The 15681-nt window shown below is 36.3% G+C and overlaps 1 protein-coding gene across 1 annotated transcript in view; it reads left to right on the top strand.

The window, feature by feature from the left end:
• Window positions 1–445: 445 nt before the first annotated feature.
• The window catches only part of sh3tc2 (SH3 domain and tetratricopeptide repeats 2), a 28122-nt gene continuing 12886 nt past the window's right edge, over window positions 446–15681 (top strand). Inside the window, 9 exon segments of the mRNA XM_055158849.1 lie at window positions 446–681; window positions 6623–6715; window positions 7922–8020; window positions 9378–9503; window positions 11680–11804; window positions 11929–12034; window positions 12421–12564; window positions 14668–14869; window positions 15498–15571. Of these exon segments, the coding sequence (XP_055014824.1) occupies window positions 6691–6715; window positions 7922–8020; window positions 9378–9503; window positions 11680–11804; window positions 11929–12034; window positions 12421–12564; window positions 14668–14869; window positions 15498–15571 (901 nt within the window). The 5' untranslated portion in view covers window positions 446–681; window positions 6623–6690.

The following is a 15681-nucleotide window of genomic DNA, read 5'->3' as shown; positions in this document are numbered from 1 at the left end:
CCCTACATGTATTAAATTACATGTGGTTTTATAGCTCTACCTAGAAAAACAGGCATTCTGATTGTGAGCGGGGTTGCCTCTCCACAGATCTGACCTGTAACCTGGTCTTGTTTGGTCTCATGAAGATAGAAGGGTTTAATATTATGCTATGAAACATTCAAACACAAACCATGTCATCTCCATAGAGAAAAGCATTTGACAGACCCTCCACCAGTAAAGTTACACAATCCAAATTTAACTTGGCTATATTTTAATATTTGAAGTGTAATTTTAACACTTGTATGTACATATTTTCCATTCTTATCCTGCCCATAATATTTGCACAATACAAGGCTCTTGAAGTTGTGTGCTCAGTCAAGAGAGGATAGCAGTGGGTTGAACCATGTCCCAAAGAAGTCATGGGAGGAGTTAAATCACAAAAAAGTAAGAAAACTCCTCTGCTCAGTAACATGCTGCATGCGACTCTCACACCAGCTCTACACTATTGCTGCTGACTTACAAACTTTCCTTTCTGTTTTTCTTCTCGAGGTTTTCTGGAATGACAGTGAAGAATGGCTACGGTTTCGTCAGATGTCACAAGACTCACGTTTTCAAGCCAAGACAACAAAGTTAAAGGCAGACAGGCAGACAGCAGTACACATGAGGAATGAATTGAGAGAGGAACTGGGCAAAAACGCAGAGGTAAGTGAGTTTGCTTTCTGTAAAACTTCCATGTTGTTGAAAGCAGCCAGAATAGCCAGTTTAACACAGCTGTACTTTGTGCTAAGTCATTTAACCATAAAGTAGTTGTTGTCACTTTACAAACTGGAGTGGAGACAGTTAAAGCCAATGACAGGTTGTGATTGCTTGTTTATTATTTGCTACACTGACTTTGTATTGTTGCCAAGAGATTAGTAAATGTAACATTGCAACATTTATTGTAAGAATGGAAGTATCATAGCAACGAGTATTATAGTTCTTCCATTTGAGAAACACACATTGGTAAAGATTTAAGTTCATTTCAGTCCAACAAAAACAGTACATGCAAAGCCAAATATTTTCTAAAGTTTTGCAGTAGTTGTACACAGCTGTCTAAGTAGTAACAGTAGTAGTACAGCAGTATTTGTAGTAGCAGTAGAAGTCTAGTAGTAATAGAAATAGACTCTTCAGCTTTAAACATTAATCTTGAAACTTCTCCCATAGGATGAAAAGGAAAACTTCTAACCTGCTACTTATAGACTATTTTTACAAAAAAGACTTCCAGATGTAGGCCCTCTTTACAATTTGTAATTACAACTCGGCACAGTCCATTTCAAAGCTGCTCAAATACTACCATACAACACAATGTGGGAATCTCCCTGCAGGGCACTCTACCCTCACAGACACACTGGCATCTGAGTTACTTAACAGGGGTTAGGCTAAACTTAGAGACCCCCAAACCGTCAGTATCACATTACTATGCTATTCAAACTCACTATTAGCAAAAGTACGCACCAGAATTTTGACTGATATACAGGTCACACAGTGCTGTATTGTGTAGCATTGTAACCCTGAGAGACATTGCTGCTGAGACCATATGTTTCTTATTAGCCCGCTGTGGTTGAATGTTATTGTCATGGACTGTGGAGTGTCACAATGTCCTTTGGTGTGGTCACAGGCTGTGTATATGTAGATACAGGACGAAACAAGATATTTACCCATTTTCAGAGGACTATGTGTACACTGTGAATGAATGAGAGATAAATAAATAAACAAAAAAAGTTTAAATCAGTTTTATAAAAGGGGTGGGTTTTTTTCATGTTGCTTGGAAATAGTAACTTTAGACACAAGTAAAAAGTTTGCATCAGCAGAATGTGTAGTCTGTAGTGTATTTTTATTCAGATGGGTTAAAGTGGAAAAGGATCCATACTATGCTATTACACTATGCTGTTTCCTTGTCACAAACATACTTGGAGTTGTGTTTTGTTTCATTCACACATCTTTAACACACAAACTATGCTTATCTAGGCTGTTCTTCTCTCAAACTGAAAACATCTGTTCTACCATGTCATGTGGTAATACAGGAAGTGCTCCACAGTGTTTTTAAACTCCAGACATCTTCACCGCAACCATGTGGTTGATTTCAGCCCTGCAATTGCCAGTTTGTAAGCTACTGAACTGAAGCTAAAAGGTAGCATTTAACTTTAAAACTACTGCTTCATGACATCACAAGGAACAGAGGAACAGAGCATTTTGAGCTTTGGAGATGTTGACATATTAATAATAAAGGATAACTCAAACAAACCACAGCTTCAGGTATGTTTTTGAGGAGGTAAAAATATTATAACTCAATGCTCACAAGAGTAAATTCTGTGTAATATAGGACCTTTGATATTTGACATGCAATAGACTTATATTTTTATGTCATTTTTGCATCATATCAAAACTAACTCAGTTGTACTAAATTCATTGTAATATTACAATGGTGTGTTTGTAGAGACTTACTCCAAGTTAAAGACACACAATATTTTACTTAAATATAATTAAAATAAATTATTAGTTGTAGTATGTAAGTATGTACTGTATGTAAGTATGTTCCTTGTTTTTACCTCTGTTCAATTGCAAAATCAGATATTATTTATTACAGATATTAGAAAAATTTCCAAAATGCGTTTGTTTTTTTTTAGTTACCATCTTTTATAGATATTATCCATGAATATAATATCTACTGGATTTAACCAAAAAGGGATGAGATTTGGTTGCTATACAAAAATGATTTTATTTTTATTTATTTTTTAATAAATTAAGAATTAGAATTTGGACCATGCTCTTTTATATAGTTATAGGTGATGTGATGGGGTAACCACTCTGCCAGAGTTTTATTGTCCGAACCATATCAAAATCATGATCACATTATCACACCTCTTATCATGTAAATATTATATCATTGACTATCATTAAAAACACTGCTTGTGCTGACAAAAGTCCAGCATGTGACCAATGCCTCAGGCACACACACATACTCAGTGTTATTAGATTAGAGTGAATTTGTCGTCTGACAGATAACAAGTGTACAGATGTGTCCTGACAAGTCTGTGCTCTGTTTACTGCTCATATAAGACACACACCAGTGCCTCCAATCATGACCATTCACTCACAAAAGAACAGACCAGCTTGTTTATTTAGCTGCAGTGCATTCAATTGGTGGAAAGAAAGATCCAAGCAGAAGTTGCACTTTGTAATTTCTCAGATATGTATGTGTGTGAAAATGCATTCTTACTATGAGAGGGATTGCTTCTGCACAGATCTGACCTGTAAGTTTGCATGGTGTCAATTGCTTGTCTCTGTCGAGATAAATTTAATGCCATATTGTGAATCCTTTCAAACTAAGCAATAAATTCTCCTCAGACACAAGCAGGTGGCATATCCTCCTCCAGAAAAAAGTGACATAGTGCAACTTTACTATTGAATCAGATACATTAAAACATTAATCATCATTGTGCTGGTCCCATACCCAAATAAATACTTTTAAAAAATAATGTAACACCATCTGAGGTAACCTTATGTTGTTGTGGTGCCTCTTGAACAAGCTCTTGATGGCAGCAACAAGGAACTCCACATCAAATCAGTTTTATTATTAAACAACTTAACAATCCCCTGAGCTATAAAAATATACTGCTTTTGATACACAGCCAAGAACCTGGAAAAAATTAAAACATAGCTGGCCATTTTTAAAGATTTATTATTTTTCAGTTTTGTGGGGTATAAGTAAAATCAGAATATACTAAATCTAATGAATCAGCGAATAATTCAAGTTAGACTCTATATAGGACTAGTATTACAGAAACACCTGTGCCTGTGGTACTTCAATTCAAAGTCCACTTATTGTTTTATTTTGGTAAAGCTAACTGACTCTATTTTGGGCATTAAACGTCAGAATAAATTGGTTAAAAACACATCATCAAGGGTCATAGTAAACCTGATGAGTTCTATGATTAGAAGTGTATTTTTAGACTTGTTCCAATTTGCTCTATTCTTCCAGTGACCTAAATTAAGAGCGTTTTTGTTAGTAGCGTTACAGATTTAGCAACAGTTTTCCCAAAATGACTGCTGTATTTTCTCAAAGCTACTGTTTCTTTCAAACATCTGCTAAAGCATTTTGTTTTGTTGTTCTGCCCATGATTATTTTCACAGAGCTTTCTAAAATGTGGTCAAATGAGCCAAGAGATGAATTTGCCAAATTTGTTTAAAGTTACATCCAATGTCTAATGTGTTGATTCAGAACAAGAAGCAGACAGAGTTAATTTGCTTTAAGATCCTATATTACACACAATTAGCTCTTGTGAGCTTTAAGCCATGTTAGAATGTTGTTACCTCATCCAAAAAATACCTGGAATTGTTTTGTTTTTCATGCACACTTTTGAGTAATCCTTTAATATTGGTCTGTCTACATCTCCAAAGCTCAAAATGCTCTGTTCCAACTTGTAATGTCATTTATCCAATCCAATCCAATCCACTTAATTTATATAGCACATTTTATAAAGATTTCCAAAGTGCTGCACAGACAAATTCATACAATAAAAGACAGTAAATCATAATTTAAAACAAAGTGTTACAAAAACTGTTAAAATGCATAAAGCTAAAAATTATAAAACAATTAATAAAATAACAGACACAGAGGACCACACAACCATGTGGTGTTAAAAGCCAGAGAGTAAAAGTGGGTCTTAAGACGAGACTTAAAACACTCCACAGTGGAGACTGATCGGATGTTGGGGGGGCAGAGTGTTCCAGAGTTTAGGGCAAACTACAAAAAAGGCCCTGTTCCCCCTGGTTTTACATTTAGTGGTAGTTTTCAATTTAACTGCTGCCTTTTACCTTTAGTTCAGTAGAGATTGGCCATTTCAGGGCTGAAATTATCCAAATGATTCTAATGAAGGTGTATGTAGTTTAAAAACACAGTGGAACACTTCCTGTATTACCACATGTTATCATAGGGTGGAACAGAGTGTTTTCAGTTTCAGAGAAGAACTCAGTCTAAACATGCAGAGTTTGTGTGTTGAACATGTGAATGAATGAAAACACAACTCCAGGTATGTTTGTGATGAGGAAAGATTACAGCACAGATCAGCAAATATGGGCTCTTTAGCAGTTTTTAGGAACAGTGTGAGTAATGGGAGTCTAGACAGGCCTTGGTCCAGTCTATTGATCAGTTGTTTCTTATGAGATCAGTGAAGTCATCTTTTGCTATTTGTGCATGCTAAGCTAAAGCAATAGCATTTGCCAGCTCTTGCTCTGTTGGCAGCGCCACCCTGTGAGATGTTGATAAAGTGATCTTTGATCCCGGCCACTATCAGGGCTACTCCTCTCTGACCTTGTGTTGTGTCTCAGTGCGGCATTGGCTTACAGTACATCAGCAATACAGTCATGTCTACAGGATGAGATCATCTTTTAGTGATTCAATATCATTACTATTGATTACAACTTCAGAATGTGGTGTTTAAAGTCCAAATCATGGCAGTCAACTGGCAGTTTATTATTTAACTAAAGGTACATTATGTAACTTTTCTTGGGGGATGATTCTCCCAGCTTGTCTCCATGCAGATGTTACTGCTTTGACAGAATGTTTCACAGTATGGCATTAAATGTATCTATCCACGTGATGACAAAAAGGAAGCATCACCAGGCCAAATTACAGGTCCGATCTGCGCAGAGGCTCACAGAATTCATGTTTGGGCTACAAAACATCTACAAAAAAGTTAGAAAAGTTTGAGTTTGTTTACGGCATCATGTGGAACATTTCAGGCAAATCACTTGTGTCTCCAAGCTGGTAGAGAATAGTGCACTGGTAGAGCAGAGTTAATACTGACTTGAACTTTATTTAATTTGTTTATTTACTTAGCATCATGAAAGAGTATCAGAATCAAAGAACCATTTCACACCATCTGACAAAACAGCCATTATTTACACCTCCATCACTTCCATACCAACTGCCCAGCGCAGACAATGGATGCCCCACACATTGCCGTGGCGACGCACATTCTGGACATATTTGTACCAACTCCCTCTGTACAACATAAAGAATAGAGGGCCCCCCGTGTCCTCTCTCTCCTTCTCTCTTCTCTCTCTCCTTCTCCCTTTCTGTCTGTCTGGCTCACTCTCCCTCTCACTTCCTCTCTCTTTCCCCCTCTCTCTCTCTCTCTCTCTCTCTCTCTCTCTCTCTCTCTCTCTCTCTCTCTCTCTCTCTCTCTCTCTCCCTCTCCCTCTCTCTCTCTCTCTCTCTCTCTCTCTCTCTCTCTCTCTCTCTCCCCCATGCCAATCCCATAGAGTGCTTTGTGAATTCACTGACAGAATGGGCAGCTACTGAGGAGAGAAAGCTACTGGTGGGAGGAGAGAGAGAGCGATGGAGACAGCAGCAGACAGGCTTGCGCTGAACCAAGCCCTAAACTCAGATAAGAACAACCACTGAAATAAGAAGAGGAGGATACTGCAGATCTAATAGTCTCATATAGGAAAAGCTTTGCTACAAGAAGATTGTACAGGATGGCATTGATTTGCGGGAGTTGCCGGTTCTTGGGCCAGATGGCGTCGTACTGCTTCAGACCTCTCTTAAACTCTTCATGTTGTAGGGGACTCATCAAAGTATGCCTCTCCTCCTTCACAGGTCAGTCCCAGACTCCCTATGCATCCACCACCATGAAATAAACCCATGGTAAAGTGTATGAGTCTAGAATGGGTACAACTCTTAGCCATGAAGGTAACTAAAGGCACTGATATTGTGTTATGTGTTTTTACTTGTTGACACTAGCCCCTTTGATGCTTAGAAACTGAAGAATAGACAGTTTGTTGTAGTGTCATCTTGCATTGTCTCCCTGGCCTGCACACCCTTTTGTCTTGCCATGAATGCCTTGAATTGAGATAATCATTTTCTGTGTACATTGACAAAGCATGTTGATATACCATTATTTTTTAGCATTTCCTACTTCTGTGCTTTATTTTGCTATATAAAGTGCTGGAAATGCAAGCCTGCTACAGATACTCTTTCTGTAGTCACCGGCACGTGTTGGGTCCAGATGTTGCTGTTTGTAGTTACGTATAAAAGTTAGATCCATGTGTTTGACTTTGCTTGTCGTAAAAAAGTCCCAGTAACCCACCCCACTAACCACTGGCACCCACTTACCCACAAGTTGTTTTAACTCCTGTACTTTATGATTGTTACCTTACTAGAAGTCCCTGTAATGTTGTGTGTTCAAATAATTAAAGGAAATGAAAACAGGATATGGACAGGTATGATAAGGAAAGGTCAATGATTTGATAAACTCACCATTAGTCATAAAAGTGTTGCTTAATTATGTTGTTTTAGGAAACCAAAGAAAACTGAATGAATGCGCAACATTGCCAGTACCACAAGAGAAGAAATCTTGAATGAAAATGTTATATATAATAAAATACTTGACTAAGAATTTGTTTTGGTATGGGGTTAAGTTATTAAGTTTGGTCCAAAACCTCAAAAAAAAACACTTTAATCTAACCATTGAGCTGAACCCATACCAGTAATATTAAGCTCATCTTTGTTATTATTATTGACCATTAAAAATGTCATACCAAAATGAAATTAAAAGTACACCATTTAACCTTTTGTATTTTCATGATTCACTTGCTTTAAAAAGTATCATTATTAAGTGTCACAGTGTTTTCCTATAATCTGTATTGGTTTCTTAGATTTAGACAAACTTTATTGATCCACAGGGGAAATTATTTGGACACAATAGCTCATACGTCACAATATAATATAATAACAAAGAGGAAAAAATAAATATCAATAACAAATTCTAAATAAGCAGGGAAAATAACAAGAGCCTGGTGTCAGATAGGCATAATTATGTAAATGTATATGCAAATTCCTTAGTGTAAATCCTGAATACCAGTATGATGACGTCTATGTTTATCTTTCTTCTTTCAGACATCTCTCCGGCTGAACTGGACGCTCTGTGGAGGGAACCACCTTACACTTTTGGGGGAACAAATGACCATTTCTCGGGAAATGACATCATGACACAAGGTGGAGTACACTTCATTTCAAAACACTGAGCTGCCAAATCTTACATAAGAAGAAGAATGAGGAATTTGACTTAACTAAAATGCTCCAAAACATGAGGTCCACGTGCTGTTTTTAAAGGCACATATGGAGGAAGTGTATAGGACATCCTCCCAGAAACAAGTCAGAGGAAACCCACTGCCACTAACAGACTTTTCTCAAAAATTTGCTGGATTGGATATCAGTTTCCAAATATCTGTTCAGACAATATCCTGTTTGGGTACTGTAATATAAATCTATGTAATAAGACTATTTCCTGATCTCATAATATTTGAACTTTTATTTATACATAGATGTTCTGCGGTTACTTGAGGGATAAATAACAGGCACAGAACACATTCAGTTTTGTCTCATTTTATTTTTATTTTAAGGAAATAAATGCTTTTGTTTTTAGTCTCTGCATTAGTATTGGCTGATATCGGGGACTGGCAGATACTTAAAACTAGAATATCAGAATCAGTATACTACATATAGCCACACAGTCATTCAGCTGTTAATGGTATATGACATAATTCTATAGTCTTGTGAGTATCTTGGGACCAGTTATCAGTTGCTTTATAGTACTCTACAGTGCAGTAGGTTTCAGGCAAGTGAGAAACTGAAATGAGAGCTTCAGTTATAGCAAAGAATAATATAAAGTTGTCAGATGGTATAGAAATGCATCACTTTTTGTAAACCATTTCAGATACTAAGCAGACTATTTTCATCATACAGGTGGATTTTGTGTATCCAGGAAAGATATTACATTTGTGGACTGAATTTGGTTTTTACCTTTGCTCTTCATTTAATAATATTTCTTGGAAAAAAATATGTCTTGTGTCACAGTGTATATTAAAAACAGTTATGGTAATCTTGTATACACTGGTAACATTTACGATAAGACTTTAAACCTGTCTGGAAATGCCTGATTTCAACTTCTGACATCCTCCTACTATTTTGGCCACAACAAATAGGATCTGATACCTTTATGCACACGTAGGAGACTGATGTTATCTTTGCTCTAAATTAAAAATGTAAAAGGACACATTATTCAAAATATACTTATACTTGTATTAAGATGTTTGTGTAATCCTGTATTGTCCTGCATTTGAGGTTTAACTGCTCCAAAAATGTCTGTTTTCACCAACCTCTTTCTCTGCCCGCTTACTTATAATTCATTCATTCATTATTTATACTCTGGACCATACATGTAGGGTTTGAAAATGAAGAATATTTTTTGTTTGTTTATTTTAAGGCATACACAGCAAATAAAACATAATATGTATTGTTTAAGCTGCATACTGCCCTGATTAATAATTATGTTTGCATTCCTCATGGGCAGGTGAGGAGGAGGGCGGGGCGCTGGGGGAGTCTGGAGAAGGCGGAGCAGAGCCAGACAGCTACTGGAAGAAGAAGGAAGCTTTTCTTCGAGGAAGTAAAGTGTCTCTGGGAGAAAAATTCTCCTCAGGTGAGTTTAAAACAGTTGTGACTCATTTCATTTGTCATCATAACATTCCATTGTCATGTTTGGGTTGGCATCAGATGACAACTTTCTATAGGTCTGTGATGTATTGTGATGGAGTTTGATAACTAACGTATGATCATTTTTAAGGCTTTATGTAATTTTTTCTGGTGAAGCATACGCCACCTGCTTGTCTCTATGGAAAATGTTTATTTAGAATATTTCACAGTATGGCATGCAACATATTTATCAATCTATCTCACTTATTTCATGTGTTTTTATTGCTCTAAAATTCCTTGAATGTTTTCAATCTGTGAACTGGCCTGGTGGCATCACCTGTTTGTCTCCACTGGTAAAAATACATTTAATGCCATACTGTGTAACATTCCAGACAAACTCACATCTCCATGAAAAAAGTGTGTGATGTGATGGACTCCACCAGAAAAGTTCCATTGTGCATTATTACATGTCGTGGTTCAGGGAGAAGATTGAGGATTGAGGTGGTGTTCCTTGTTGCTTTAAATTTGGAGCCAAAGTTTCTTGCTCATTGTATTTTCATTACAAGTATCCTTTACCATATCATCATTTGGATTACTGATTGTCCTAGATTTCCGTCTACCACACCCACAACTGCACATAAGGAGTATTAATCTAACTTGCTTAAAGTTGTGATTAAACAAACGGACCTATAAAATATTGCTATGTCATCTGAAACATCCTGCCCACATCCACGAAATCACAGACAGCATCACTTTCTAAAACATGAAAAGGAATATCCAAACTGAAAGAATGCAGTTTTTCAGATGTGCTGGCCCATTCCCACTCATTATACACACATGCATACTGATGAGGTCCATTTACCATCTACTAATGTTTGGCCCACTCAGCAGTACAGCCCCATCTATCATATCCCCCTCAGGTTTATCCTCTCAAATGGATTCAAATGGCCGTGCAGAGAGGCCGGTAAGAGGGCTAATAGCTTTGTTATTTGTCTGGGGACCATCCATGTGCTCACGATGCACCTCCTTGAAATATGAGCTGCCTTACCAAATCTTTAATGAACTCTACAAAGGTTTTAGAGATGTAATTCCTTGTAATTTAGCTGTCTGTATATATTTTAAATTAACAGTGGATCACAAGTTGGATTAGCTGAATAAAGTGATATGATGTCAGGAAGGGATCTGATGTGTGGCGTGGATTCATATACCGCTGAAACAATGAAATACAATCCAAATCAATTCAATTCAAAAAGTTTATTGTCAAATTTACATATGAACATATGAAAAATGTAAATTATGTTCTCACTCTCAATCTTCTAAATTAAATAATAATACAAAAAGAAACATCCAAAGTTCTTCTTTAGGGAGACAATAGACTTTAATCCTAAATCATTATCACTGATATTATTTGACAGCAGTCTCATGTTATTTTTGCTAGTTATTTTGAATTTATTATGACAATTTATATTTTTGCTATATGTTATTCTATTGTATGGTGATGTGTGAGCTACTGTGTCGAAATAATTTCCCCTGTGGATCAATACAGTTTATTTATCTAGGTCTAAGCACTTTTCAAGTACATTAAAATGTAAAGAAGTGTGTAAATTACTTCCTGTCAAGAGTCAGATACTTTGTTATGGCATCTCCAAAAATAGACACAAAGGTTTAAGTCTATTATTTAAAAGGCCTATATTTTCTAATCTGTTTCCTCATCACAAACATACCTGAAGTTTTGTTTCTTTCATACGTTTAACACACAGAACCGACATATTTAGGTTCTTCTCTCAGACAGCCTTGTGATGTCATGTGGTAACACAAGAACTGCTCCACTGTGTTTTTAAACTCACACCTTCAGTGGAATCATTTGGATAATTTTCATCCCTGGAATTCCTGATCTCTACTGAACAAAAGGCAAACGTTCGCTGCTAACTCGAAAACTACCTTCATGGCATCACAAGGTGGAAAACGTTTTTCAAATATGTGTGAATGAAAAAAACACAACTCCGGTTGTATTTTTGACAAGGTAGCAGTATTATAACATGACTAAAAGCACACAAGAGTAAATTTTGTGTAATACAATACCTTTCAATTTAAAACCTTGGTTTATATATAAAAAAAAATACATGTTTTTTTTGTTTTTTTTATTATTATTATTATTATTATGATTCATCTATTTTTTGTAGAAATTGTGCTGCTTTTCACCGGGCGAAGGCGCTCAACTGGACCTGACCGCTCATTACAAGAAGCTCTCCGCACGAGGCTGAGAGTGGTGGAGAGTAACAGTAAAGATGTCATCCAGCTCTTTAAGGTCTATTATAAAACATGACTGTATTATTCAAACATCTTGACAAAAAAAAAATAAGATTTGTGCAATGTTATATGAATGAACATAAAAGTTGTGTTATGAAAAGGTGACATTTTGTTTTATATAGGACCTCTCTGCTCGTCTGGTCTCTGTCCATGCTGAGAAGGACAGCTTTGTACTCACCTTCAAAACTGTAGAGGAAATCTGGAAGTTCTCAACATACTTAGCATTAGGTAATCCCTGCTCAGTATGTTTTATTAGATTTTAGATTTTTGTATATTACTTGTTATCAGGACTTGGAAAAAATAGTTGAATTGATACTTTGCACTGACATCATGCTGGGGGTGTTCTACATGTATCTTTATTAGCGGCATGTTCAGAAGTTACCATGAGACATTTGAGAGGGATTTGTTTAGCAGTAACACAGATCATCTCACCTGATGTAGTTCCAACTAAATCAGCTCTTTCTGATCAGATTGAGTTGAGTAACAGATCTTCTAACAAAGCTTCATGTCCCCTGGGAATGTTGATGATATCAGCTGCAAACTATCAATATTCACATAGATTGATCTATGTGATATACTGATTGATTGATTATTTATACATTGTACTGTTCTAGGATTTGTGGCCCGATGCTTGGAGAACTTCTTGTGTGATCAGTCGTTCTGGTTGGACCCAGAGCTCCTTAGCGACTTAGAGATAAACGTCACCGTGGATGAAGAGCACCTGGCCACTCTCTATTTGGGACTTTTACTTCAAGAAGGTACAAGCATTTAAAAAATAATTTTTTATTGCACCATGGACATTTAAAATTAAAATATAAGCACTTAAGTTAAGCAACTACCAGGTCATTAGATTTTTGTTACCAGTAGATGGCAGATATGAATCCTGTTCCCCCCATCCCTCTCATCTGTCCTTTGTTCAGGCTCATCTTTCTCTGGTCTTCTATCAGGCCAAAGCTGGCACACCATCAGACAGCAGTAACATAGGCAGCATATAGTAGTGAGATGTGAGAATACAACAGGGGCCAGTCTAATTACAGACAGCAGCTTTAAAGGCGCATTGTGTAACTTTTTTAGTGTAGGGTCTGTCAAATGCTTTTCTCCATAGATATGTTTTTGCTTTAACTGGAATGTACGTACAGTATGGTATTAAACCTTTCTATCACCATGGAGAATAAACCAGGCTAAGGTACTGGTCAGATCTGTGAAGAGGTAACCACAGTCAGAATATCTGTTTTCTAGGTATTTTTGAGCAATAAAATCACCTGGAATTGAATAAATATATAGTAGATCTGTTTAATCTCGTACTGTACAACATTTGAAGCAGAGCAACGGCATTGTTATAGAAACCAGAATGTGACAGACCCCTTATCGAAAAGTTACATAGTGCACTTTTAAGGCTAAAATAGGCAAAATCAATAATATTTAAAAATTACAAAATCTGTTAAATCACAAAAATATATTTTCTTCTTGTCTCATTGTATGTTTTGTTCTTATATGGTTATTGTCTATTCCAAATAATGATTATAATGATTATTTCTGTAGTTGATTAGTCACAAATATTTTGACAAATTGTTACAGTGCTAAGTGAAACAAATAAAATAAAATACACAAAGACAATATCACATTTATTCAAGAAAAGAGCTTTCAAATCAGTGTTGCTTGTGCCTGTTTTAAGTCTGGAGTATGATGATGACAAAATTATTATATTGCTGTACCTGCTCATTAGCTTTTGTAACTCCATTTGAATTGGAAATCACCATATTTTAACATCAGTTATTTTCATTATATTTATTAAAACATGTTTTTATGATTTGAACACTTAAATGTTCTTTTTATTGTGAACAATAACAAGGATCAATTTAACGCAAAATCTCACAGGAAGTCCGACTATTATTCTAAACTAAAAATCCACAATAGATTCTTGCTTTAAGGATTGGACATTCTGCTTGGTCTGTATTAAATTGTCTGTATTTCTAAGCATTCCCACTGGACTCCAGAGAAACGTATACTATTTTTTGCTGTGCTGGCAAATATTGAGTGAGAATTACATTAAGTTAATAGGAGGGTAAAAAACATCCATCATTTGGCAGTGAGGGAGTGGGGCTGCAGCAGAAACAGTAGCACTTTTCTGATTTTTAGCTTGAGTGCACTGGCTTTTATCAGCAGTGAACTAGAACACTTTGGGTGTCCAGTTTAGACTCTCCGGATGTGCAAAGACGGGATGTGCGCAGTGTGGGCAAAGCATCGCAAATGTATCCTTCAAATCGCAATATCAGCAAATGAAATATGTCATATCCTATATAACAAACTCTAAGGTAAAATTTTAGATGTCTTTCAAGGTATATATGCAGATATTATTAGATCAAAAATACATTTGAGAGGCAAAATTTCTTCTTAAACTTAAAACTGATAACTACCTACTACAAGCTAAGCATAATAAAACAGCTTGATTTGTTTTGCCTTCACTCTGTAATTTGGTTCTTATTTAAAGGTGCACTATGCAACTTCTAAGATGGAGGGTCTGCTACTTACTTGAATGAATAAATTACAGGTGTTTTATAGCTCAAAAATATCTTAAAAACAGGAATTCTTACCATGCTCATGCTTGCTTCTCTATAGATCTGACCTGTCTATATTGTAATTACCAAGTTGATTTCTGCACTGTGGAATAATCAAGGCAAAACTCTCCATGGAGACAAACAGAAAAGCTACACAGTATACCTTTAAATATGTTGTTTTTCTCATCACATTTTAGTTTCTTTCCACTATTTCTAAATTTGCATTACTGCTTAATTCAGTTGGACCCAATCACAGTTCTAGTTCTGTCATCTTGTTTATTTGCTGTCTCTCTATTCTTTCAGGTTCTTTCTTTGCAAAGGCCTTATTCACAAGAAATGACATAAACGAGGATGATGAAGAGCAGCTTTCGTTTAAAAAGAATGACCTGCTTCTGGTGCGGGACACTGGGCAGGAGAACATGTGGGAGGGCACCATGTTGTCTACAGGAAGTCACGGCCTGGTGCCAGTCAACGCCATGCAGCCCCTGCCCTACCCTTTCTATCAGTGAGTGGGTGCATTACATGGCCAGGGAAATGAGATAATCAGAATAATCAGATAACTCAATAATTGTCCTTGTGTGGCTACATTTACATGGCCAGTGAAATCACTTAGCTCATTGGTGTGTTTTGACATCCACATCTGAAATCTGATTACAATTACATATTGTGTTTATGTGAAAGAATGTAATCCAATTATCAACATCTAGCAATTTAGGCAATTTTGGTATGTATGTAAACATATACTCTGTGTATACATGCACTGAAGAAATCTAATCAAAAACTCCTATATGTCAGTTAATCCATGAATTTTTAGATTTGTATTTGGAAGACAATTTTTTGCATAATTGCCCTTATCAAAACCTAAAAGACCAGAAAGAAATCAGTTTACTCACAGATGTAACTGTTTACATGACATTTCAATAATCCGATTCTCTAATTCTCCAAATCCGATAATAATCAGATTTCTGGTGTGCTTGTAATCTCAATAACATTAACTGTCTCCACCAGTGTAGTCTGTGCATACACTTTTCATAACATTTGGATGAACACAGTCAGCTACACTTTACCCATACTGAATATACCGGTAGTGTTGAATAGAGTTGAATACTATAGTCTTCTTCCTCTGTGGTCAGGTGGTTCCTGAGGAAGTACCCGGGCCATGCTGGATGTGCGCCGTTGGAGAAGGAACCGTTTGAGCATCCGATTGGTAAAACCTCCATGTGTTATTTAACTAAAACAATTTACAGAAAACATATTTTTAAAAAGTGGATGTCAAATGGTTGTATTGTGAGACCCACTTTTATAGTACTCATAGTT

This window comes from Boleophthalmus pectinirostris, unplaced genomic scaffold, assembly GCF_026225935.1.
Source record: "Boleophthalmus pectinirostris isolate CB_2022bp ecotype Guang Dong unplaced genomic scaffold, ASM2622593v1 HiC_scaffold_23, whole genome shotgun sequence".
Classification (NCBI taxonomy): domain Eukaryota; kingdom Metazoa; phylum Chordata; class Actinopteri; order Gobiiformes; family Gobiidae; genus Boleophthalmus; species Boleophthalmus pectinirostris.
This window is presented reverse-complemented; position numbering and strand designations above follow the sequence as displayed.